This window comes from Rhamphochromis longiceps, linkage group LG17 (genome assembly GCF_057381845.1).
Source record: "Rhamphochromis longiceps isolate RC_006_pf linkage group LG17, R_longiceps_female_GT1.1, whole genome shotgun sequence".
NCBI lineage: Eukaryota > Metazoa > Chordata > Actinopteri > Cichliformes > Cichlidae > Rhamphochromis > Rhamphochromis longiceps.
In genome coordinates, this window is record NC_140573.1 from 3,159,972 (window position 1) to 3,185,127 (window position 25,156).

General features: G+C 41.4%; 1 protein-coding gene across 8 annotated transcripts in view; it reads left to right on the forward strand.

The window, feature by feature from the left end:
* The window catches only part of LOC146649081 (DENN domain-containing protein 5B-like), a 79,799-nt gene that overhangs the window by 12,533 nt on the left and 42,110 nt on the right, over positions 1 to 25,156 (forward strand). For 6 of the 8 annotated variants that reach the window (XM_085387434.1, XM_085387435.1, XM_085387436.1 and 3 more), the window contains exon 2: positions 19,969 to 20,028. The exons of the other annotated variants lie outside the window; for them this stretch is intronic. Coding sequence is in view for 4 of the 6 variants with exons in the window: in XM_085387436.1 (XP_085243562.1) it covers positions 19,969 to 20,028 (60 nt within the window). In the remaining 2 variants the exon portion in view is untranslated. The remainder of the gene's footprint in view (positions 1 to 19,968; positions 20,029 to 25,156) is intronic. 8 annotated transcript variants of the gene reach the window in all.

Genomic DNA, 25,156 nt, shown 5'->3' on the forward strand with positions numbered 1-25,156 from the left:
TCACCACCTGGTGGTGAGTTGGATCAGGTGGCGGGGGAGGACGCTGGACAGACCCGGTGCACCTAAATGTGTAGTGTGCTGGGAACGCCTAGCAGAGGCCCCAGTAGGTGAGACCTCTGCTAGGCAGAGGTCCCACATTGTAAACTTATATTTTTCCCTTTACAACTGCACTGAGAGCTCTGTTCATAGGTTTTGTGGATTTCAGGCACAGCCAAGGGGACAAAGCTGTCTGCTTCAATCATCTTGGGATTATGCTTTTTGCAAACTACATGGTGATGATTTCTAACTCACCTTTGGGTTGCTTGCAGCTCAGTTTGAGATTTCCAGTTACTGAGTTTTTAGTTTAGTTTTGATTACTATTGTGCGCCGAGTTTTGTTATTTCTCTTGTTCTGTTAAGCTGCATACTCACTGAGATCACTTCTAGCTGGCAGATGCCTGTGTGACCTTCTGATATATTAACTAGCAGCTCATGTATCAATCAATGGGATCCACTCACACTGGTGTTCGCTCGAGCTGCTCACCTGAAAGCTTATCCTGGCTCCTGCCCACCTTGTTTCACCACCAGTTATTTTTTACCACATTGCTTTAAAAAAAAAAATCCTAATTCTCGTTTGGCAGCTTTGCAAACAAAATTAAACTCCTAATGTGATGTTGTGCCAAATGTAGTTTTGCTTTTCCAAGATGAGGTCTCCTCTTGTTTGTGTGGTTTGTTTATCTGTGTATTTATTCATTTCTATTATTGTTTAAGGAGATGGAGAGAACCATTACTGTAATTTCAGTTATTACAGTATATGTGTAGTATGACAGTGACTAAGCTGACAGGCAGAAAAAGGAAGGGGGGAGAAAATAGGAGAAAACATAATAAAAGGATATCACACAAAGAAAAACAAACATAGCACCTGGAACAGAAAAATGTGAAAATGCCCAGATAACACAAATCCATAATCGTCTTATGGTCTGCTCTCTTGATTGTCCCCAGAGTGCATATTTGTGTTTGTATATAGTTGTAGTTTCCCTGTCAGCGTGACTGCTAACATGTCCTTGTGTGTTCCCTAGTGATGGACAAAGCAGTGTTTTGTGAAACACTGAAACGTTTGAAGCAGTTGTGCTGGAGTTGCATCGAGTTTCCAGAACAATTGGGCGCCTTTCTCCACAGTGACACCTGCTGGCCACTTTTGCTGTTGTCTCATCTCAACAATAGTGTTTATGAAACGATGACACCCACAGCATTGCACATTGCAAGTCTAAACAATGCTATTTTATTTTAGATCTGACTAACAAGAATTATGATGAAACAAATTTTCTAGAAATCTCCAAACAAACAAGGAAAGAAAACAGATTGTTAAAGATCACTGTAACAATATGCCTCAGTGCCTCAGGCTTTTTCAGTTGCTGAGTAATTCAGTGCACAACAGATCAATACATAAAATATATTGAGCCAACACTGCTTTGTTTATTGTGACAGACACATAGGTTTCCAGCTGTTTTTGAGATAAGTTCCAAATTACTTCCTTATCCTCAGAAAACAACTGCGGACTTCTTGGGAGTTTGTATCATCAGGTTTGTACACTTTCAAACACAGCTAGTAGCAGATGTGACATTATATTTCTATTAACTAGAAACAACTAGAAACAAAGATCAAATTTCTCTCATTTTGCTTCTCTTTAGTGTAGAAATAACATTTAAATCTTTCTCTTGTCTCTTTCTGACAGGATGCATTGATCCAATTTTTCCATGTTTAAAACCATCCCAATATCTTGACTCAAGCATCTGATAGTACATGATAGCACCATGTACTGATGAGATGGTAAATAAAATAAATAAGCTGTAAACAAACCAGCTATATTCCAGACTCTGGAGAATCTTTTTTTTATGTGCAAGGCATTATCAGGCCTGACTTTCTCCTAAATGAAGATAAATAATAAAATCCTCCTGAAATATAAATAAAAATATATAAATGTGTTGAATTAGTGTTTATTAATTTATTAGCAAAATAACAACAAAACACAGAAGGGCCAAAGATAAATAACATGAAAACTGGTTCGCCTCCTCATCATTGTTGGGGTTTTCTTTCTAATATTTAGACTCTTTTGATAGAATCTAAAGTTACTTGACGCAATAGTTCTGGCCACTATGTAAATAAAACAGAATTCAGTTGAACTCTTACTGGTTCACCAGTGATGTGGTGGATACCATAACAGACTTGGTAGTAAACTGATGGATGGTTGGTGTGTAGGTCTTCCACCCCTCACAGCCCAACATTTGGCTGTGTGCCGACACAGCTGTGTCATAAGTAAAGAATGCTGAACACAAGCTACTGTGGTGCCTACAGCTTAGCAGAGATAAAGGGACTTGTGGGCTAGCATTTTCCCTTCCAAATCCCACAGCATCCTGACACATTCCTTCTCTCTTTTTGTGTATGTAAATGCTTCCTTCTTCATTGTGCCCATGAAGGATTTCATCAGTCTCCGAACAAGGGGTGGCTGTAGCTCTGGAGGTAGAGCAGCTCATCTACTAATTGGAAAGTTAGTGCTTTGATCCCTGGATGCTCCAGTCTGCATGCCAGATATCCTTGGAATCCTTGCAAGAGAACCCCAAGCTGCTCTCTGATCCATGGGAGTATGAATGTGTGTTTATGTTAGATATAAAGAACTTGAAAAATCTGCTGCAGATTGTATAAAGTGGTTTGAGTCCTCAGGTATAGTAGAAAAGCACTATATAAGAACCAATCCATTCACCAATGACAATGAGTTGACCAGGCTATTCCAGAAACCTAATGCTAGCCTGCTTTGCTCATTCCAAAAACACTTTTGATGGGATCATTGTCCTCTAGGAAAACACCACCCAACTATTGAGCTGAAGTTAAAGAATTTGGAGGTAGTCCTTCTTCTTCATTATGTACCACTGCCGCTGGCAGCTAAACACCTGCACAATATGACACTACCAACATTATATTGACAGTTGGTAGATTGTTGTTCGGTCTGAAAACCTGGCCTCGCCTCAAACATTTCTCTTTTCATTGTGACAAAACAGTTTAATCTTTGTCTCATTTGACCATAAAACCTCTCTCCAGAAGCCATTTGGCTTGTTGTTGGCAGCTGCAAATATCGATTTTGACACAGAGGCTTTTTTTTTCATGGCTGGCACTCTCTCGATGTATGGGGAGAAAAATCATGATGCTGGTATTCCAGCAGTTTCCGTTCCATGGCAGGCTTGAGCCTTGGTGGTTTCTGAGTCATTTCTGAACACCTTAACCAACTTCCTGTAATCTGGGGGTGAGATTTTGAGTCTCCGTCCAGACGGACAAGTGGTGACGCATCCAAATAACTTGTATTTAAGCACATTTGCTTGAACTGAGCCTAGTCACTGGTACACAAGAGCACTGTAGTACACTGGAGCACTGACAGCTCCAGTAGGTGCTTACTACTCACTGACACAAGTAAAAAAAAAAGAAGAACAACTACCTTAGAACCATTGAAATATGTGCTTCTACCAAGGGGGGGGTGGAATGGCCTCACACCCTCCCAAAAGTTGTATTGTCATATCACATGGTACTGCCATGTGGGAGCATGTGATGCTGTTTTTTTTCCACAGTCAAATGTACGCTTTTGCAAACTCATTTTTTCAAATTTGATTAAATATCAAATTTAGCATCCCCACCTACAGACCTACACTTTGGCACACTGTACACACAGACTCAGTAGCGCCCCCTGCAGGCCTCATCTTCTAAGCATAACCCATCATGATTAAGAGATTAGAAGTTATTAGCCCGACCTCCTCCCTGCTCCCCTTCCTTTCCCTCTGATACCTCAACAACAATCCCCATTTGTAGTTGTATTGTCGCTAAGGAGACGGACTTGGTGCTGCTCTCACCCAGTCAGTGCCAGTCGCTGGCAGCTGAGCTCAGCACAGCAGGCGCTGGCTCCGTTTAGAGAGAATCTGTGTTCCATGCACATATGAGATGTTTGTGTGGCTGCCAAAATGTAGCAGGTGCTGCTTGTAGAGCACTGGGGTCATGGAATGTGTGAAACGCTGCTGGAGCACATGAACTCTTGTCTGACGTGAGAGATGGATGAATCAACCAACAGCTAAAATCAAGTGAGAAAAGAAGCCATGAATCATAAACGCTGTTATGCACTTTCCCCCCCCTTTTTAAAAAAAAAACATCTAATTGGTACTACACAGCTGCTACTGTTTCAGCTAATTCACTTTAAAAGCCAACTGTTATTACATTTTAATTTTTTATTAGCTAACAATCCAGGATACTTCAGATTCTTTGCTCCATTGGTTTAAAAATAAAAGATTCTCCACTCCACGTATAAGTGCAACACAAGCACAAAAACACAAAATAACAAATCAAAACTACAAAAGATTTTTTATTAGTGCTGTTCTTGCATTTCTGTAGCAAATGCTAATTAATTAATTGTGTAGCAAAGACTACTTAACTGCCAACACAGCTGATTGAAGCCCTACAAAAACCGATGCAAGCCAAAAGGATGGGCCAGCCTGCCAACCATTGTCAGGGAAACTGGTTGGACAAAGAGTGTTTTCACACCTGCTGTGTTTGGTCCGGTGTGAACTCGGGTACGGACAACAGCCGCACTGAGACCGTGTGGAGAAAGTGGTTCAAAAACTCCAGAGCAGTTAGTTTGTGGTGTGAACGTAATCCAACCAACTTCCAAATGTAAATGTGCGTTACAAGTACCAGAGCCACATAGCTTTATGTTCTCATTACGGGAAGGTGTAACTGTCCAGAGCACAGGACCTTCTTCCTGTATTTAATTTTGTTGTTCGTACCCCAAACACACCTGACCAATGAGTGGACTGAACATTCTCACGTGGTTTGTAGTGACGCATTTTGGTTCACTTGGATTTTTCTGTGTACTGTGGACAACAAACCAAACAACAGGAAAAAGCTACAAGTTTGCAAGCGCATCACTTGATTCTGAACTATATGTGTTTGAAAACACCCTAAGAGCCCCAAAATGCTGCTTGTCTACACAATACAAATGGACAAGAGAAGACAAAGACTCTCTGTGTTTGTCTGAATGAGTTCAGTACGGTTAGAATTTAATTCCATTCCATTTTATCTGCATAGTGCCAAATCAAAGGAACAATTGCCTCAAGGCATTTTACATGGATCTGTGCCCCGGAGAACAGGCTGAAGTCTTGCAACAGGAAGAAGCTAAAGGCTAAACTAAAATCTACTGAGGAACATGTAGTGTTGGCAGAAAAGAACTGTTCCACAGTAGACCTATGGTTAGACGAAGTTTGATTGAGTTGGGACATATGTGAGCCATCTTTGTGAAAGCCATGTAGTTTTAAAAGGAGGTGTCATAGTTGAGAAATGCTTTCTGCAACAAGTTCTGCAGCAACGAACTCCAAATCATCCTGTAAATTTTATGATTGGGTAAGAAACAAGGATAAAGCTCCTACTTGAAGCTGTGAAAGAATGAAATTAAATGAAACCCACTACACACTCCAAATTGTGGAGCATCGGTTGTCTTAAATATGATGCCAGGAGCTAATATTCCTTCACAGTATTAATGAATTTCCTCTCCAGCTTCGATGTGCTGTGATAGCTGGTGTAGTGTTGATTCTTCCTGTTCAGATAAAGGAAACAGCTGAGATCTGTCTCAGACTGTTCTGTATCCCCATGATGCATTGTTACGTCTACATATGATAGACTTTGTGTAGAAAGGGGCTAATTTACATGAGATATTCAGGAGATATCCAGGATATTCAAGATGAATCCTTTTTTATGTATTATGCTGTAGTATGAGACATAAAAGCACCGAGGTTTGAGAATAGTGACAGGTGCAGCCCAGCTTCCAAATCCATGGGTGCACACCTTTCATGCTGGAGGTGAGATGCTGACAGCCTCTTCATAGTTCGGCACAGAGGAACAAAGCCCATCACTCATGCTCCCTGACTGTGATCCCACACGCACGCACGCACGCACGCACGCACGCACGCACGCACGCACGCACACACGCACACACACACACACACACACACAGTGGGCCATCTGATTACCTGGTTGCCAGGGCAATAGGCTCCATATGCATTATTCATCAGTGTCTGGGGGGAACATGATTATGCTGTTTATCTTGTATTTGTGTGTGTGTGTGTGTGTGTGTGTGTGTGTGTGTGTGTGTGTGTGTGTGTGTGTGTGTGTGTGTGTGTGTGTGCGTGTGTGTGTGTGTGTGTGTGTGTTCAGGAACATGTTTTATCTCACTTGTCTATATGTATTCCAGCGATATCTTCCTGGGACCTATTTCATGTAATCAGAGGGACTTTTAAATAATTTGTGTGTCTAATGTTGCTTTGTGTGTCACATAGTAGCCTAGCTCTTACACTTTGGGGTTGGAAGTCCTTGTGGAAGAGTGAATTGGCTGTTTGTTTGTCGATTAATGAAAATTCTTGTGATACTTGTCAGGAGAAGATAAGATAAAGAAGCATTTAATTGTCCCACAGGGGAATATTCACACTATTCCAGCAGCAAAGTGGAAAGAGCAGGAATAAATAGATGCAGCATAACCTAAAATGTACACTATACAAGGTAGAAGAAATATATTTTAAATAAATGTATCTGTATGTATGCACAGTGCTCAGGAACAAGGAACACACCAAGTCAATTAAACTTGATCTGATCAATAAAACAGATGCACCCACCCCCCTCAGTTCTTTTTACTTTTTCTAGTAATATTAATTAAATTATCAATGTTATCAGTTTTGAAGTAAAGGCAGTGATTGGCTTGGTCTTTCACAGTCGTTATGCTAAAATTAAAAAAATAAAGACTAACTTATACCACACTTTATTCATTTTTCCATGATGCCTTTCTTCTGCAGTGATTAAATTATTTATATGTTTTAGGCGATGTGCTGTTGAACCCCTTTTTTATTGGCATGTTCTAAGGTATATTTTATTTTCATCATCTGTACATTACCACTGTATGTTTGGGGGCGCCAGGTCCGTCCAGCGTCCTCCAACTTACCACGAGGTAGTGATCGGCTCACAGCTCAGCTCCTCCCTTCACCCACATATCCAGAACATGCAGCCATGTGATAACCTCATAAATCGTTGGGGTTTTTAAATGTTAGGTTTTACGCATGACGAGTCTAGCCAATGTACTGTGTTTGAGTTCCTATGCAACTCTCGTCAGTCTCATTAATATATAACCTGGACAATAAAGGTCCAACAACTGATGCTTGTAAAATCTCAGTTTTATTTTTCACAAAAGGGAAAAAACAACAAAAATTGACTAACCATGAAGAGATTTTTTAAAACTCCTTTTTTGTGTTTACGTGTGGACGAGGAATAGAGTTTGTCACGCAACGTCAGAGGTATGTGCCTGTTTTCACGTCACGCTGTGGCCACGTTATTGTTTACATGAGATGAACTGCAGAATGGCAGATAGAAACAAAATACTGTTAATCTGACTGTCTGCAGGTTTTACACGCTTACATATACAAACAGTTACTGTCCATTTACAAAGGCAGAGGCGTCACGGTGTGATTATTTTACGTGTAGTTGTTTCTTTCCTGTGTAATAATATTTAACATTGCTGTCAGTACATTTTTCAAAAAATGCCTCTCTGTGTGCAAAATGAGTTCAAAAACATAAACAGCTGTGGGATCCTGTTAGTCCGTGATTTGAACCGGGGGAACAAATCGCTGCAGGATCAGCCTGATGTTATTTGTATCCAGCTGTAACTTTACTGTATAAAGAGCTAACATCTCCAAAATGTCAGGAGCAGTTAGTCATTGCAAGAAGTGTTTGTGAACTAAAAATCAAGAATGTGGGATCCTGTTTGTCCGTGATTTGGAGAGCCCAGCGCTGCTCCCGACGAAGGGAAAACCAATCCTGCAGGGAGACCTACCTCGGCACTTGTGCAGGTGAAGCCAAAGGGAAGATTTGCTTCACCATATTTTCTAGTCTTTGGCTCAGAATGAAGTTGGTTTGGAAACATATTCAGCGACGCTTCATCTCCTGCTTTGCGTTTGTGTGAGAGCCCCGTCAAAAACCTGTCCATGATGCTAGCAGTGTCCAAGCGTTCCTTTTTCTTTTTTTTTCTTTTTTCATACCGCGCCCCCCCTGCAATGGCTCTGCGCCCCTCTTAGGGGGCGGGCCCCACACTTTGGGAAGCTCTGACTTAACCTGAGGGGGGGGTGTGACAACAGAGTTATCAGTGGATAATGAAAACGTCTGGTTGGGACTTAGGTCAAAAATGACTGAGTAAATGAGCGAGTATAATGACTATACTTGCACTTAGAATGACCAAAGTTGGACTTGATATTTTATTTAGCATGGCCCATAATGAGAGCAAATGAAGTCATCAAGTGTTTGGTTTGGGCTGAGGACTGTTTCCTAGACTTCTTGCAGCCACAAGTGGTTGCTTTGTTTGCAGTTTATGGCTCTCAGTATTCAGGACGGAGCAGAACAACAGTCAGATTAAGCTGAATTAGTTCACAGTCAGGCTTTTAAGTCATAGTCAGAACTGAGGCTTGTTAATCCTCTGCATCAATCTCACAGAGGTGTGTGGTTGACCGACTAATGCAAATGCATCTTTTTGCTGTGTAGTCAGCTGTGGGAAGATTTTTTTATGTTTTTTTAAGAAATCTTGTTATTTTTAGGGCAAAGTTGTTTTTATGAACCTCTGTTCACTATGTAAATATAATCCACATATACACAACCCACTGTATATTACCTTAGCTCTGCAGTTTTAGCACTTTTTAATTGTTGCTGTATTTACTCTGTGTGTCTCTGAACGTTTCTGTATGAAGGGAACCTGGGACACGAGCTGAGGGGAGCGAACAGAAACAAACAGAAAGAGGTGCCATGATGTAATAAAGAGATAATGCCAGCAAGCACTGTGTATGTGGTTTTCCTGTCACACGGCAGAAGAAGAACAGTTCACTCCACTTCTTACTACCTAATGATTGAACTAAGTGACGCCTGATTTTTACAGAATGACTGGACAGACTTTCGGTTCAGGCCTTGTGATCTCAGCATGCAAAGGGGAAAAGAAAATGCAAAATGATGACGACATGGCTTTTTGTGGACAGGCCACACTTGTAAATAACTATACAATGAAATCTTTTTAGTGGATGTGTGTATGCATTAGCACTAAATTCATGCTTTTTGTGTGTGTGTGTGTGGGGGGGGGGGGGGGGGGGGTGTAATGTGTGTAATGTCACAACAATGTCACACAATTAAAATAACTTTTCATTATCATTTACATATATACCTGTAAAGTGTGCAAGCTGCATTCTGTTCATGTCTCTTTCACGTTGCTTCTCTATTTTTGTGGGCGATGTCGCTGGTTTTTAGAGCTTCATTAGGAAGGACCTGTTTCACTGTTTGGTTGCCACACTTTGTACCTAAGGTAGAAGGTTGCACCTTTTTTTTTACATTTTTTTTTTTAAAAAGACTTTACAGTTTGCTTGCTTTGCAACATTTTCTACTAAAAATAACCAAAGACTGACAAAAACAAGTAGTCTATGATCTCGACACAGTATTCACGTGTAGCATTGTTGTTACATTACAATTCTACAAAGAGATAACGTCCTACAGTTGTCATAAAATCCAAACAGTTCATGCTTTGTTTTAAAGATATGATCGATGAAAAGCAGATTACTCTGACTCTATAATCAAAGTTGATCATTAAGGCAACAGTTCAGCACTACAACTTCAGGAAGAAACAGACACAGTAGTAGTACTTGCACATGTGTTGTATCAGTAAAAGCAGACAAGTATCAGAATAGACAGGACAGTGACGGAGAAGGAAGCTGCAGCGGTGCACACTAATGCATGTTCTAAAGTTACATAATACTGATGCGGACGTGTAACTGTGCATCTGTGTCACTGATTGGCTGATGCACAGTTACAGATCATGCTCCAGCAGTAAGATCAGATAAGAGTATGGTGTTGTAGAGAGAACAGCAAATGCACATAGCGTGAACTTCAGTCTAGGGCTGCTCGATTATGGCAAAAATGATAATCACGATTATTTTCACTGAAATTGAGATCTCGATTATTTGACGATATTTATTTAAAAATAGTCACTCTCCTCTCCAAATAACTTCTGCTTAGCTTTCTGAGCTTCCCTCGAGTCCTCTTAATCAGCGGTCCCCAACCCCCGGGCCTCGAACCGGTACCGGTCCGTGAGTTGTTTGGTACCGGGCCGTGAGAGTTGAGGCTCAGGTGTGAAATGTATAGTTTTCAGGGTGTTTATCGGTTTTCAGCGTTATTTTGTTATCATTTTTATCGTTAACTCAGTTTTCCTGGGTCTTTTCAGTGTGTTATGAATAAATCTTCTTTTTTTCGGTACCGGTACTAGTTTTATTTTGTTGTATTTATCCGCGACACCTTAAAGGCCGGTCCGTGAAAATATTGTCGGGCATAAACCGGTCCGTGGTGCAAAAAAGGTTGGAGACCGCTGCTCTTAATTGTTGTGACACGTGTTCGAAATGCAGAGAGGTGCGCTCGATTTGCCACACGGAGCAGCGCGAGAGTAAAGCAAGAGGGAGGGGCTAATAATCGGCTCAGTCATTTTTAATGATCGTTGAAAGCCCAGATCGTAATCGAGATTAAAATTCGATTAATTGAGCAGCCCTACTTCAGTCTATTGTAGCACGTGAGCAGCTAAAGGTCATTGAAAAGTTTTTAAAATTTTGAATTTAAAACAAAGAAAATGAAAAAAATGTTAGTTGCACATAGTATGTAAAAACAAACAAACAAGACTGTTTTTGTATGAGTGTTTTTGTGTGACTCTCTCATCCACATTCAATCACATCAATCTAACACGCTAACCAAATAGCCTAGTTCAGGGGTGTCCAAACTTCTTGCAAAGAGGGCCAAATTTTATGAAGTGAAGATGCCCGGGGGCCAATGGTTCCTTTTGACATTTTTTTCCATAACAAAGTTACGTGAAAACGTAATGAAGAACAATTTTAATAGTCATTACCTTTATTTTTAAAATGGAAATGTACCTAAATAAAAGCCACTCAGGCAAGCATGAACAACTCTAAAGACACAATTCTGCCTTTCATTTATATCTGGAGAGTCAGATAACATTGAACAAACTGTATAGAATACCCTAAATTTCCATGAGTTTGCAATATCGTTGCCTCATGAACATTTTAAACAGGAGTTATAAGTAATGAAAAGTGGTCTGTTATCAATAAAGTTTAAAAAAAGTGAATTTTGCTCTTGACTTTTACAAGATCTTTCCAGAAGTTTTTCACATCAGATCTTTCAAATCTTCACAGGAAGATTACACAACTGGGAAGTTCACTTGCCACAAGAAATAAACACATATGTAAATATACACAATATGTACAAACAAACAAACAAAATACATTTTCCTTTTGTGAATTGCATTAGTGTGCTTTATTCTTTTTACTGTTCAGGAACACATGACTAATGCAGGGATGTCACTCCTGCTCTTCTGCGTGTTTTAGTTCTGTTTCTGGTTTGCAGTTGAATCAAATAATGGCTCATCAGCACATCTCCTCATTTACCAAAGTTCTGCACAGGCCTGAGACATCATTTGATTCAGCTGTGCTAAACCAGAAAGAGACCCAAAACATGCAGGATAGCAGCTCTCCAGTAATTTGGACATCCCTGCTCTAATGAGAGGGGTGATACTGAGATCGAGATTTTAGTAAAGCGATCAGGTCTGGTTTGAGGGCAGTGGTTGAGATGCACAAAATATCAAGCAGGTGGGAGTCACTCATCCTGGATCTCAATTTCATGACAGAGAATGTTTGCTCACACAAGTATTGGAACCAAATAAGCTCAGCTTTTTCTTAGCAAGTGATCGCACTTCAGGAAACCTGTCTTTGTCCAGCTGCCAATAAAAGTCAACAAGAGAAGACTGCCGGTGTTTTCCGCGGCACTCATCGTCACACTGCAGCTCAATGAGCTCCACCTGAAGCTGCAGAGGAGCATCATCAGGGTCCACGGAGAAGGGAGATGAGAAAAGCAGCATGTCTTTTTCAAAAACTGCAAAGTCCTGAAAGCGTTTGTTAAATTCCCCAGAAAGAGACGCGATAGCTGTTGCGTAACTCTTCACGTGGACATTAATGTCCTCTGGGAAACTGTCAATAACGTCTTTCAAAGCTGGGAAGTGTGCGGTACAGGGCTCTGTTAGGGACACGTGTCTTTGGAAAAGTTACAGTTTGGGTCCAAAGGCCTTGATGTGAGCGTATAGTTGGCTCCCCACTGCGTCTTTTCCTTGAAGATTAACATTCAGCGCATTCAGATGCTTCGTAACGTCGACCAGAAAAGCCAGATTTGCCAGCCATACAGGATCAGACAGTTCTTCCATTGGTTGTCTCGTCTCATCCAAAAACTGTCTAATTTCGCTGTAGTGCAGACCACCTCACATCGTTGTGATAAATTACGTCACCGTATTCAGCCTGGATGTCATGCAGAATCTGCTGAAACTGTCGGTGGTACGGAGCTTTAGAGCGAATACAGTTGATTGTCTTTGCTACTGGTTTCATAACATCATCAAATTTGAGATGTTTGGCACAGAGAGCCTGCTGATGAATGATACAGTCAAGTCTAACAGCGTTACCTGCTTCTTTACTGACTTCATTGCAGATCAGTGTGGACAGTCCGCTTCGCTCACCAGCCACGGCAGGTGCACCATCAGTAATGATCCCAGAAACTTCACTCCATGGTAGCTTCGTATCATCAACAGCTTCGCAAACAGAAATGAATAAATCCATTCCTCTGCTTTGACCCTTAAGGCTTTTGAGATCCAGCAGCTCCTCTGTCACGTTCATCTTGTCGTCGACTCCTCGTAAAAGAATCAGCAGTTGCGCGGTGTCAGATGCATCGGTGCTTTCATCACAGGCTAATGAAAAATATCAACTCCACTCCTCTGTCCCGCAGCTGTCTGTGAATGTCTGAAGCAAACATTCAGAAATTCTTGCTTCTTCTCGGGGCAAATGTTCTCCACCATTTTCATGACACAGTCTTTGACAAACGTACCTTCAGTGAAAGCTTTGCCATGTTTAGCTGTTAACATAGCCACTTCGTAGCTGGCTTTCGTGATATTTTCATGTGTCTCACAGGCCCGCGTAAAAAATCACTGTTGCAAAGCCAGAGCAGCTTGGAGTTGCTTCACTTTTTCAGCGCGCTCACTCCCTGTTAGCTTGTTATATGTTGCAGCAAGTTTAGTCTCGTAGTGTCTCCTAATGTTGAAATCCTTAAACAAGGCACCAGTCTCTTTACAAATAAGACAAACACAACTGCCTCGAATTTTAAGTTAAAAAAAAGCAGAGCAGAGAAGGGCGGGCTCGCAGCTCAGGTGCAGGTAGCAGAAAAAATGTGCTGCCACCATGTGGTGAAAAAGGGAATTGCATTTTTAAAGTCATGAAGAAAGTGAGCCATAAATAATACGTGGCGACCGTGGCTCAGGGGGTTGGGAAGCGTATCTGTAACCGGAAGGTCGCCGGTTTGATCCCCGGGCTCTCTGTCCTGGTCGTTGTGTCCTTGGGCAAGACACTTTACCCTACTGGTGTTGGCCAGAGGGGCAGATGGCGCGATATGGCAGCCTCGCTTCTGTCAGTCTGCCCCAGGGCAGCTGTGGCTACAACTGTAGCTGCCTCCACCAGTGTGTGAATGTGAGAGTGAATGAATAGTGGTATTGTAAAGCGCTTTATTAATACATAATTAGACTGAAGCTGCGGGCCATGTGAAATCTGACGGCCCGCGGGCCGGACTTTGGACATGCCTGGCCTAGTTGATGTCAGTTTTAATCTGTTGTTTTGTGTTAACTTTGTAGATGAGCTAATTCATAATAACTTAGCTAATTTACAAAAGTGCCTCCTCTAATCTGTGATCCAATATAATTTCCAACCTTAGTAGATCTGCTAGAATGTTGTGTCAGTGCAAATTATTTGTTGGGGAAAAAGTGCTGTTGGTATTTACAGTGAGTGTAGTGACAAGTTTGCAGATATGGGGACTCCTTTAGCAAGCCAAAATATCAGGAGGAGAACTGAATTGTGCAAACTGGTTTATTAATGTTGTGTTTAACGGCAAAACTTTAACGCCAAAAACGTCTTTAAAAAAGCAGCAGAGATTTAAGAAGGCATGCTAGAAGACAGCAAACTTTGATTTTCTTTTAGTCATAGTCTTTTGACTAAAATGTAATTTAGTTTTAGTAATAATTTAGGCATCTAAATTATTTTAGCTTTAGTCTAGTTTTAGGTAACCAAAGTAAGATTATCGTTCACTAAATCTGATTTCATTAAAATATAAAATGTAAAAGTTTGTTGTATTTTTACACATTTTTATAAACAACCTGTGTATGGGCTCAAAATGTGGTTTATAAATATTTTGTACTTGTAAATCAGGATTTGTATGTGTAAAAAAGATTTGTGTGTGTGTAAAAAAAGATTTGTGTGTGGACTTATGATTGGTCAATGTCATGTCAATCACAAATGTAACAATCCAATCAGAGAACAGATGGGTTTGGCTGTCGGGGGGATGGGGGGGGCGCTTTTTTGAACTGCAGGTCCTTGAAGGGTAATACAGTTTGAAGCTGGAGGAGCTCTATATAAATATCTGATAGCAGCTAGGTCCCCTAACTTTCAGCAGCTGTTGAAAGGAAAAAGTTGTGCTATATCAGTGGTTAGAAATACCATTATTACTTTAGGATTAGTTTAACACAAAGTCAGGGCTGACCCGGGACCATGGCTGTGAGTCACAGTGCGCAGCATGAAAGTCCAGATGCAGGATGTGCTGCTAATGCTAACTAAAAGCAAAGGATCCAGAATTTGTTACGCTGGCTGCTGGGCTCTGTGGGTTTTTGCAGCACCTCTTCCTGTACTAGATGCACCTGCTCCATGTCGTTTCTATCTCTGACTTTATGTCCTCTACAAGAGTTTCTGTTTTTTTTGCTGGTTCTTCAAATGTTCAATAAAAACATGTATGCTAATTCATAACGAAGAAAGCTTTGTAATGAAGACTGACCACTCCGAGAGCCAAACCCATCTGTTCTCTGATTGGATTGTTACATTTGTGATTGAAATGACATTGACCAATCAGATGAAAGGAAGAAAAATAGGGTCAAAATTCGTACTTGTAACTTGCAGAGTTTTTTTGGCTAAGTCCACACACAAATCTTTTACGCACACACAAATCTTTTTTACACATACAAAACTGATTTACAAGTACAAAATATTTATGACCACAATTCACGGTTCGGTTCGATACTTTGGTGTCACGGTTCGATATTTTTTCGATACAAAAAAAATGTTCATGCCTTTTTAATTTGTCATTTATTAAATTTTCACGGCACATTCCGCACCACATCTCTGTGCGTTCATCATTTGTTTGAAGCCAGCTCACCTCCTGCAACTACTTTTCCGAGAATACGTGCTTCTTTTGTGGTTCGGACTCCTTCTGACATTTCTTTGGAGGTGGAGGAACATCACAGTAATTGCTTAAAGGAGCTTCTTCGACATCTTTAAGAGTTCTAAACAAATGTCTGTCCTCCTCCTGAAAATCTTATGTATGCAAACACGCGTTGCAACTTCTTATCTAGTGCCCGTTTTTTATTTTGACAGCGAATGCGCACCTGCGGACCACTTATGTGCAGCCCTGGTTATTTCGCTTGTCATATTGCAGCCACAGAAATTCTTTTGTCCATGAAACCATAAAGCTGCACTTTCTTTTTGCCTTATAGTCTGATTTGTCATAACTTTTCCGTTTTGTGGTAAGTTTTTCTTTGGCTGTCACTTCTTCACCCTGACCTGTCTTATTTGGCTCAGCAGAACTAAAATATTGTGGCGAGCTCAGACAAGGAGGAGACGGAGGTATCGTTTGGTCTTGCTTCCCGTGAGCTAGCCAGGGAGCACAGCCGTTTATTGACATCTGCAGAAGAACACTGCCGCTAGCTAACTGCTCAGCGCGGCAACAGCACAGCAACAACAACAACAACAACACACAGGGCGCCCTCTGACCCCGGAAGGACACACCGTCGCAGCGAGAGGGCGTCACCCGTCACTATGGCAACATAAACAAAACATAACTGTACAAACAGAACCCCGAACAGCCCTGATCCGCTACAATATATATCCTGCTGCTTTTACACACTCACTCACATAAGCTCAGCGATTCTCTGCGCGATCAACCTCTCACATGTTTAAGCTTGCTGCGGGAGATTTCACTTGTCATGTTTGCATAGTAAGCTAACGATTAATAAGACGATGTCAGAGGAATTGGTGCACAAATTATCATCACTCACCAATCAGTGCTGTCGCTCTCTATACACAGTTCGCGTGATTGCAAAGTGAAAGCAAAGAAACAAGCGCAAATTCAAACGCGATTTCAATATGTCACATATTGACAGTGACTCACCGATGCCAATGACATAATTACCCAGCTACATTTCCGAAAGAATGCAAAAGCATTGACATAGATTTTTCCTTCCTACAATAGCCCGACGAGCAGGGTAGCCCGTCTGAAAAAAAATCGCTAGCCCCAGGACGTCGGGCTAGCGATTTTGCGAGCCCTGTATCTGATTGAGGAATCACTCATCTTTGGAAAAGAGAGTTTATTACAGAGAAATACCTCTTTCCAAAATAAAAGCTATACTATCCGCTTCTTCTGGGCTATATTCTCAGCAGCATAAGGAGAATCATGTGCCAACAGCTGTCTAAATGACTCGGCTAAAGTTAGTAGCATGCTTGTTGTTTTTGTCTTTGCACTAGGATGATGTAAATGTGCAGTCATATTCGTTGTGTTCCCACTAGTGCTTTCAGGTTAATCTCGTTGAAATGACCTTAATGCCACAACACGGCAAATCTCCGTTAACGAGCTACCGCCGATCGCCCTGTGCATGGGGCTAGACGGCCAACACGTTAACGAGCTAACTGCGCTAACACACTAGTTCCCACCTATGTAATTGAGCATTGCATGGCACATCCAACATACTGTTTTACTTTAGTCCATGACTCGCTTACCTTCAGGGTCATACGTCACATGAAAACCAAAATAATTCCAAACGCCAGATCTGAATGAGAGTGGGGGAGGTCCATGTTGCAAGGAGAGCTTAACTTCTGTCTTGCTAGCTTGCCCTGCGCTCTTCCTTCTGACGATGCTGTCTGTGTTGAGCGCTCAGTGGATCTGCGCTCGACAGTGCAGCCTAGGCGGAGTAGTCGAACGCAGATTCACTGAGCGCTCAACACAGACAGCATCGTCAGAAGGAAAGTTGATAAAATAAATTACAAATGTTGTATTGTTCGATACATATGCGTACCGAACCGAAAGCACTGTATCGAACGGGTCAATATCGATACGAATATCGTTGCACCCCTAATGTGTATATATATATATATATATATATATATATATATATATATATATATATATATATATATATATATATATATATATATATATATATATCCGACCGACCATCCGACCATCGGATGGTAACAAAGAGAGGGAAGGTAGTCAGAACTGAGGGGATTGAACTACCAGAAGGCAACATTGCAGACATAGAGGACAGTTACAAGTACCTGGGGATCCCGCAGGCAAATGGGAACCATGAAGAGGCCGCTAGAAAGGCTGCAACCACCAAGTACCTGCAGAGGGTCAGGCAAGTCCTGAGGAGTCAGCTGAATGGTAAGAACAAGATCCGGGCCATCAACACATACGCCCTGCCCGTGATCAGGTACCCTGCTGGGGTAATAGGCTGGCCAAAGGAGGAGATAGAAGCCACTGACATAAAGACAAGAAAGCTCCTGACCATGCATGGAGGGTTTCACCCCAAGTCCAGCACCCTGAGGCTGTACGCTAAGCGGAAGGAAGGGGGCCGGGGACTGGTGAGTGTCAGCACCACAGTCCAGGATGAGACAAGGAACATCCAAGAATACATTGGGAAGATGGCCCCAACTGACCGAGTGCTCAGTGAATACCTCAGGCAGCAGAAACCCAAGAAAGAGGAGGGAGACGAGGAACCATCATGGAAGGACAGGCCCCTGCACGGTATGTACCACCGGCAGATAGAGGAGGTGGCTGATATCCAGAAATCCTACCAGTGGCTGGACAAAGCTGGACTGAAAGACAGCACAGAGGCACTAATCATGGCAGCACAAGAACAAGCTCTGAGTACAAGATCCATAGAGGCTGGGGTCTATCACACCAGGCAAGACCCCAGGTGCAGGCTGTGTAAAGATGCCCCAGAAACAATCCAGCACATAACAGCAGGGTGCAAGATGCTAGCAGGCAAGGCATACATGGAACGCCATAACCAAGTAGCCGGCATAGTGTACAGGAACATCTGTGCCGAGTATAACCTAGAAGTCCCGAGGTCAAAATGGGAGATGCCCCCAAGGGTGGTGGAGAATGACCGAACTAAGATCCTGTGGGACTTCCAGATACAGACGGACAAAATGGTGGTGGCTAACCAACCGGACATAGTGGTGGTAGACAAACAGAAGAAGACGGCCGTAGTGATCGATGTAGCGGTTCCGAATGACAGAAATATCAGGAAGAAGGAACACGAGAAGCTGGAGAAATACCAAGGGCTCAGAGAAGAGCTCGAGAGGATGTGGAGGGTGAAGGTAACGGTGGTCCCCGTGGTAATCGGAGCACTAGGTGCGGTGACTCCCAAGCTAGGCGAGTGGCTCCAGCAGATCCCGGGAATAACATCGGAGATCTCTGTCCAGCTAAGATACTGCGCAGGACCCTCAAGCTCCCAGGCCTCTGGTAGAGGACCCGAGCTTGAAGGATAAACCGCCCGCAGGGGCGTGCTGGGTGTATATATATATATATATATATTTTTTTTTTTTTTTTTTTTATTGAGCGTCAAGAATGTAATTCAAAGATATACGTGTAACAAAGTCACAATGCTCCTTTTTATATATGTACCCCACCCAAAGAACATACACAATCCAGAGAGACAGAAAAATAAATAAAGAAATAAAGAAAGAAAATAAATTTAAATGAGGTACATCAACATTCACCATATATAAAGATGTGCACTTAAAAGGCAATAGTTTGCACAAAATTAATCACCTTCACAACAATAAGGGTATACGGTAGCTGCCAAGTGAGTATCAGATGGGAATGGTTTTAATTTTCTCTAAATGTTTTAGCAAAGTATCCCAAACGGCAAAGAATCTCTCCTTCGAGCCCTTGAGAGTATACTTTATTTTCTCCAGCTGTATAAATTGTGTCAGGTCACTGAACCACAGAGCCGCTTTGGGTGGCTTTTGTGACTTCCAATGCAATAATATCCTTCAGCGCGCAAGCAGTGTAATCAAAGTGATTATGTTTTTGTAGCTTTTCCTTAATGTTCTATGTCCTCTATCTGTAGCACCAAATATACCCATAACTGAAATAAATTACTGCGACACTTTTTGTGAATCAACAACAACTAACCACGTCTATCGGCGCTACTTCACTCTTTAGAATTCTTGGGAAAAACACTTAAACAGACAGTCACTTTTATACGCTGTCAAATTTACATTACAGATATGAACTGTCATCTCTGTGGTCTCTTCTATGTGAAAATGGTAAAGTTATTTGACTGCAATATAAATATGGTACACTTGCTGCTTCTGTAGTTGTGTTTTGGATATGCTGCTTGGTTTGACTCCAAAGAATGTGTTACTCACTTGCCCTGAACCTCGAGTTTCACCGACAGCTTCAAAAAGAGGTCACTAACATGAATCTAAGCATTTTAGTTGAATCTCTTGTTTCTGTTTTGTAATGTTCGAGTCCTTATTAGGAAAAAAGTGTCGTTTTACAATGTTACCGCTTCCATTTGAAGCATGTGTGTTGCATCCTTAATGGCATGCTATCATCTATTGTGTCATGTTCATGCTTACCTCATTTTCATGCATTTAATTTGCTTTTCTGTGTCCATTTATTATGACATTGCGCTCTTTTTCTGTGTTTTTTGCTCCATGTCTTGCTGCATGTGGTTCACCTCTAGCTTTGCACCGGTGGCTAGAAGCAGACCGCCAAGGCAGGGATCCAGATACTGCATCTGCAGGTAAAACACACTGCCTGTACTCCTCGATTCTGAGCTTACACTTCACATTATTTTCCTGCAAGCCAGCTTTGTTCTCACTCAACTGCTCTCTAAGTGTGTGTGATGTCAACCTTTACATATAGTCAGTGGTCCGTAGGTGCGCATGCGCTGTCAAAATAAAAGACGCGCACCAGATAAGAAGTTGCAACGCGCGTTTGCATACATACGATTTTCTGGAGGAGGACAGACATTTGTTTAGAGCTCTTAAAGATGTCGAAGAAGCTCCTTTACTTTGGTGTTCCTCCACCTCCAAAGAAACGTTAGGAGGAGTCCGAACTGCAAAAGAAGCACGTGTTCTTGGAAAAGTGGTTGCAGGAGGTGAGCTGGCTTCAAACAAATGCCAGCGGACCACTTATGTGCACCCCTGCATGTAGTATTAATTTTCAGCAACTTCCTTATGAGGAAAATAAACTGGACTGTTGTATATTAAAATAAATATTTTATATAAATATATTTAGATAAACTAGGTGTGGGTGATATAGCCTCAAAATTATATGTTTTTAAAAATTGTTAATTTCAGTGATTGCAGGCAGCAGCATTTATTGATGTCATCAATCAGCTATTTTCCAAAGAGCTCACTGATGACAGATTATCTAATATGAAGTATGAACTGATTACCAAACAGTGCCAGCGGCAGAGTATACGCCGTGACATGGGATAAGTCAAAATAGCCTAGGTTCTGTTTTCCATCGAAATGTTTAAATAAAACTATGACATTACTGCTTAACACTTTAGTTTAACAAAAACAAGAACTAAAGTACCCTTACTGTGTAACTTTGGGAGCCTGCACGATATTGTCACATAGGAAATTAGAGAACAAATAAATTAGAGAATAAATAAGTAAATTTAAACTAATTAGAAATTTGAAAAAGAATCTTGCTGGTATGTTGTATCTTGGGTTAAGTTTTTAACCACTTGTTTAAAGCCCTGCTTTTTCATGCAGTTGCACCAGTAATTTCCATCCAAGCAGCTTGTTTCTACCTTTAGTTCAAACAGATTTGTAGCATATTTTGCAAAGTAATGTTCTTTGTTTGCAGTCTGATTTTTTTGCAGCTCCCAAAAAATTACGTGTGAGATGAGATGACACTTGTTTTGTATTATTGTATATGTTCTTCATATAATGCTGTGATCCAAACAGTCCCTTTCACCAGTTTACTACCTTTACTCATGGAATGAAAACTCAGTATAGCAAGTTCCACTTATTATACCAGTTGTTACTTATCAGCAATATTATGCTAACAGCGTTAGCTATGAAACCTGTTTGCATGTTTGAATTGGTCTTTCTGCACATCTGTTCATACTTCACTGTGTTTCCTGAATTATGATGAGTTTCTCTTTGCAATTAAACACATCTGAATAGAACTAAGAAAATGTGTTTATTATGTAAACCATATTCATGATTATGTCCATTAAATCTTTTCACAGTTTTAGTTTTAGGTTAATATTATTTACCAGCTTTAGGGAGTTTAAAGGCCAGCATGAAATTCTCCACATAGCACAGGGCGCATCGTACCACATATTTAGCTTCAAATTAAACTTTTGGCCCTTTTGGGGATAGAGAAATCATGTCAGTCCCTATCTGTTTGTGTTAGGCCAACATTCCTGTGCTTTGTAGTAGGGCTGCTCAATTAATCGAATTTTAATCACGATTACGATCTGGGCTTTCAACGATCATTAAAAATGACTGAGCCGATTATTAGCCCCTCCCTCATTTATCCGCGACACCTTAAAGGCCGGTCCGTGAAAATATTGTCGGGCATAAACCGTCCGTGGCGCAAAAAAGGTTGGAGACCGCTGATTAAGAGGACCCGAGGGAAGCTCGGAAAGCTAAGCAGAAGTTATTTGGAGAGTGACTGCCGTTGGTTGAAAAGAGAGTTTAAAAAAAAAAAACTTCAGTGGTGTTGCACACCATTTTATATTATTTTTTTTAAAGTCATTGTTAACCCTTTAAAGCCGGTCAGAGCAGCACGCTCAGTTTTGTGTAACTATTTTTAAATCCCTGTAGAACCTGAACCGTGTAAGCTAGCGCAATAATTTGTTTTGCATATGAAACCGGAGGAGTTGTACTTACATCTGATGCCATCAGCTTGTCCTCGGTCACGGTTTCCTTCCACATATAGCTTTGCAAAAATTGCATAAAAAGCGCTTGCAGGAACAAAAACATAATATTCCAGAAACACGCTTTGCCATTCCTATCAGCTGGTCGTAACACTTCCCACAGTGAAATGATGCACCTGCTGTTTTCTTTGCAAATTTGCATCATAGGATTGTTTTTTGTTTTTCCTGCAGTATATAAAAATTGCTGTATCTCCAAAATAAAACTATGAAGACACTCAAAATAAATTTCCTGTTGTTGTAAACTATTTTTTGCAACTTTATTGTATTTAAAGTTTTGAGGGATAAACCTCTTAAATTTCTCCAAGTAGAAATATATGTAAACAAAACAAAAGCGATTTTCAATTTTTTTTGTAGTTTATTGCACTTTTTTGCAATTTATGTAATTTACTATGGACTTAATGCATACATATTATTAAAATATGGGCTATAACAGTTGTATTGATGTATAGCAACTTGAAATGCTCCCACAAATGGCACTACAGCATGTAAAAATATAATATATATATATATAAGCTCTGGTGGACTTGGTTCTATAGTAGGTCTTAAAGGGTTAAATAAATATCGTCAAATAATCGTGATCTCAATTTCAGTGAAAATAATCGTGATTATCATTTTTGCCATAATCGAGCAGCCCTACTTTGTAGAGCCCCGTGGATCACCTCACCACCTCCATGTGGATTACAGTCTTCAATCCATTTCATCCTCTTAGCCAGTCGCTGTCTCTCATTTCCTGTCTGCATTCTACAACTGACAATGCTGAATGTAGGTCAGCTTATTTGAACTTGTTATCCAAATCAGTCCCTCTTGTCTTCATGACTAAAGCGAGTTATTGTTTTGGGTTTTTTTTTTAGTTATTGTGCTTATGCCTGACTTCTCTTCTTTTCTGCCTTAGAGTTGACAGCCTTATAGTAAAGCAGTTATCTCCTGGGGTAGACAGTCAAATGTCTATAGCACAGGTGTCGAGGGCCGGTGTCCTGCAGGTTTTAAATGAGTCCTTGATCCAACACAGCTGATTTAAATGGCTAAATTACCTCCTCAATATGTCCTGAAGTTCTCCAGAGGCCTGGTAATGAACTAATCACTTGATTCAGGTGTGCTGACCCAGGGTGAGATCTAAAACCTGCAGGACACCGGCCCTCGAGGCCTGGAGTTCCCTACCCCTGGTCTATAGGTATGAGAGAGCAGAATGGGCCAGTTTTTTCCAAGTTTCTCTCCTTTGTATATTAGATGTTGCTTTAGTGATTGTTGTAAATGTTATCCCTGATGCACAATAGCGAGTATATTGCAGTATTGCAGTACCCATGAGAGCACTCTTAAATGCGTTGGCTTCAGGCTTGATGGTGCCCTTCACATCTGGTGAAGGGCACCATCAAGCAGAAGAAAGAGTCCTATCGGGCTTGGTTAGCTTGTAAGATTTTGGAGGCAGCTGGCAGGCTCCTGCAGTCCAAGTGGAACACAGCTCAGGCAGTCACTGGAAAAAAACTTGGGTGTAGGAAGACTTTGTTATGGGAAAAGAAAAAGACTTTGATCTGTCTCAAAGCAATTTTGGCAAACAGTCGGGTGACTTGGGAGAGGAAAACGGCACTCTATTTACATGGTACATGGCGTGAGGTGCTACTGACCTCAAATGAGGATATAGTCGAGCCTCCTTAATCCAATTGAAATGTCTTCTATAGAAAAAGCAGAGTCTGGGTGGTCACTAGACAGCTTGTTGGTGGTAGGGTCCCTGGGGTGAGGTAGCCATGGTCTTTAAGGCCCTGGATGTTGTAGGGCTGTTTTGGTTGACATGCCTCTGCAGTGTCACCTGGAAACGTGGGGCAGTGCCTCTGGACTGACAGACTGGGATGTTGGGTCCCATCTTTAAGCAGTGAGACTGGAGACAGTGCTCTCAGGTGCAGCCTCAATGGGATGGTCTACATCAGGCTAAAGGAAAGAAGAGTCTATCTGTTAGTCGAATTAGGATTCAGGCAGAAAAACACAGTTTTCGTCCTGGTCACAGAATGCTGGACCAGCTCTTTATCCTCTTGAGGATATTGAAATGTGTGTGGAAACAAGGTGACCGGTCTACATGTATGTTATGGACTTGGAGAAGACATTCGAGCATGTCCCTCTGAGCATTCTGTCTGAGATGCTTCAGGAGTATGGAGTGTCCGGCCTGTTGCTACGAACCTTTCAGTCCTTGCACAGCTATTGAACTTGGTTCACACTGCGAGTCAGACTCATTCCTGGTGGGTAGTAGACTCCACCTTCTTATCAAAATTGTTATGGACAGAATTTCTAGACAAAGCCAAGTGAGTATGAAGCAGCATCAGTAAGAATTGGCACCTCCAAGTTTGAGACTATGGTTCAACCAGAAAAGAGTTAAGTGCCCACTCTGGATAAAGGACAAGTTGCTGCCTCAACTGGTATCTTAGAGTCTTGTTGGGCATTTGACAGTGATGACCCCTGGGGACCTCCTGAGTGAGGTGTGCCAGGCATATCCTACTGGGATGAGTAAAAATCACCAGTATTGGTTTGGCTTAGAAGAAAAGGTTTGATTTTGGAGGAAGTGTGGACATACCTGATGATTGGGGATAGGGAGTAAGGGCTAAGGGCTTCTATTAGAGTAGAGTAACATTGACGCAGAGCTCCTGCCAAGAGCAGTTGAGGTCTCCCAACTGGAAGCAGTGGTAAAAGAGACACTTCTTTTGTTAACTTAATAAAAACAGGGATGTATGCATGTGAAGACTGGGATGCACAGAAGTGCTCACTAATAAACTCCTTTGTTACCCAGGAGGTGTCCAGGCATTGACAAAACAGTGTTCACCTGTCCCTTTAGCCTTTCCCAGTTCAAAGTTATGCCTTCAAAATGAGGAACGAGCCAGCTAGTTTCCAGAGGCTGATGGAGATAACATTGGGTGATCTCAGAGGTTGGACCTGCTTTTTGTACTTGGATGATTTTTTGATCTATTCTCCAACCAGAGAACAGCAT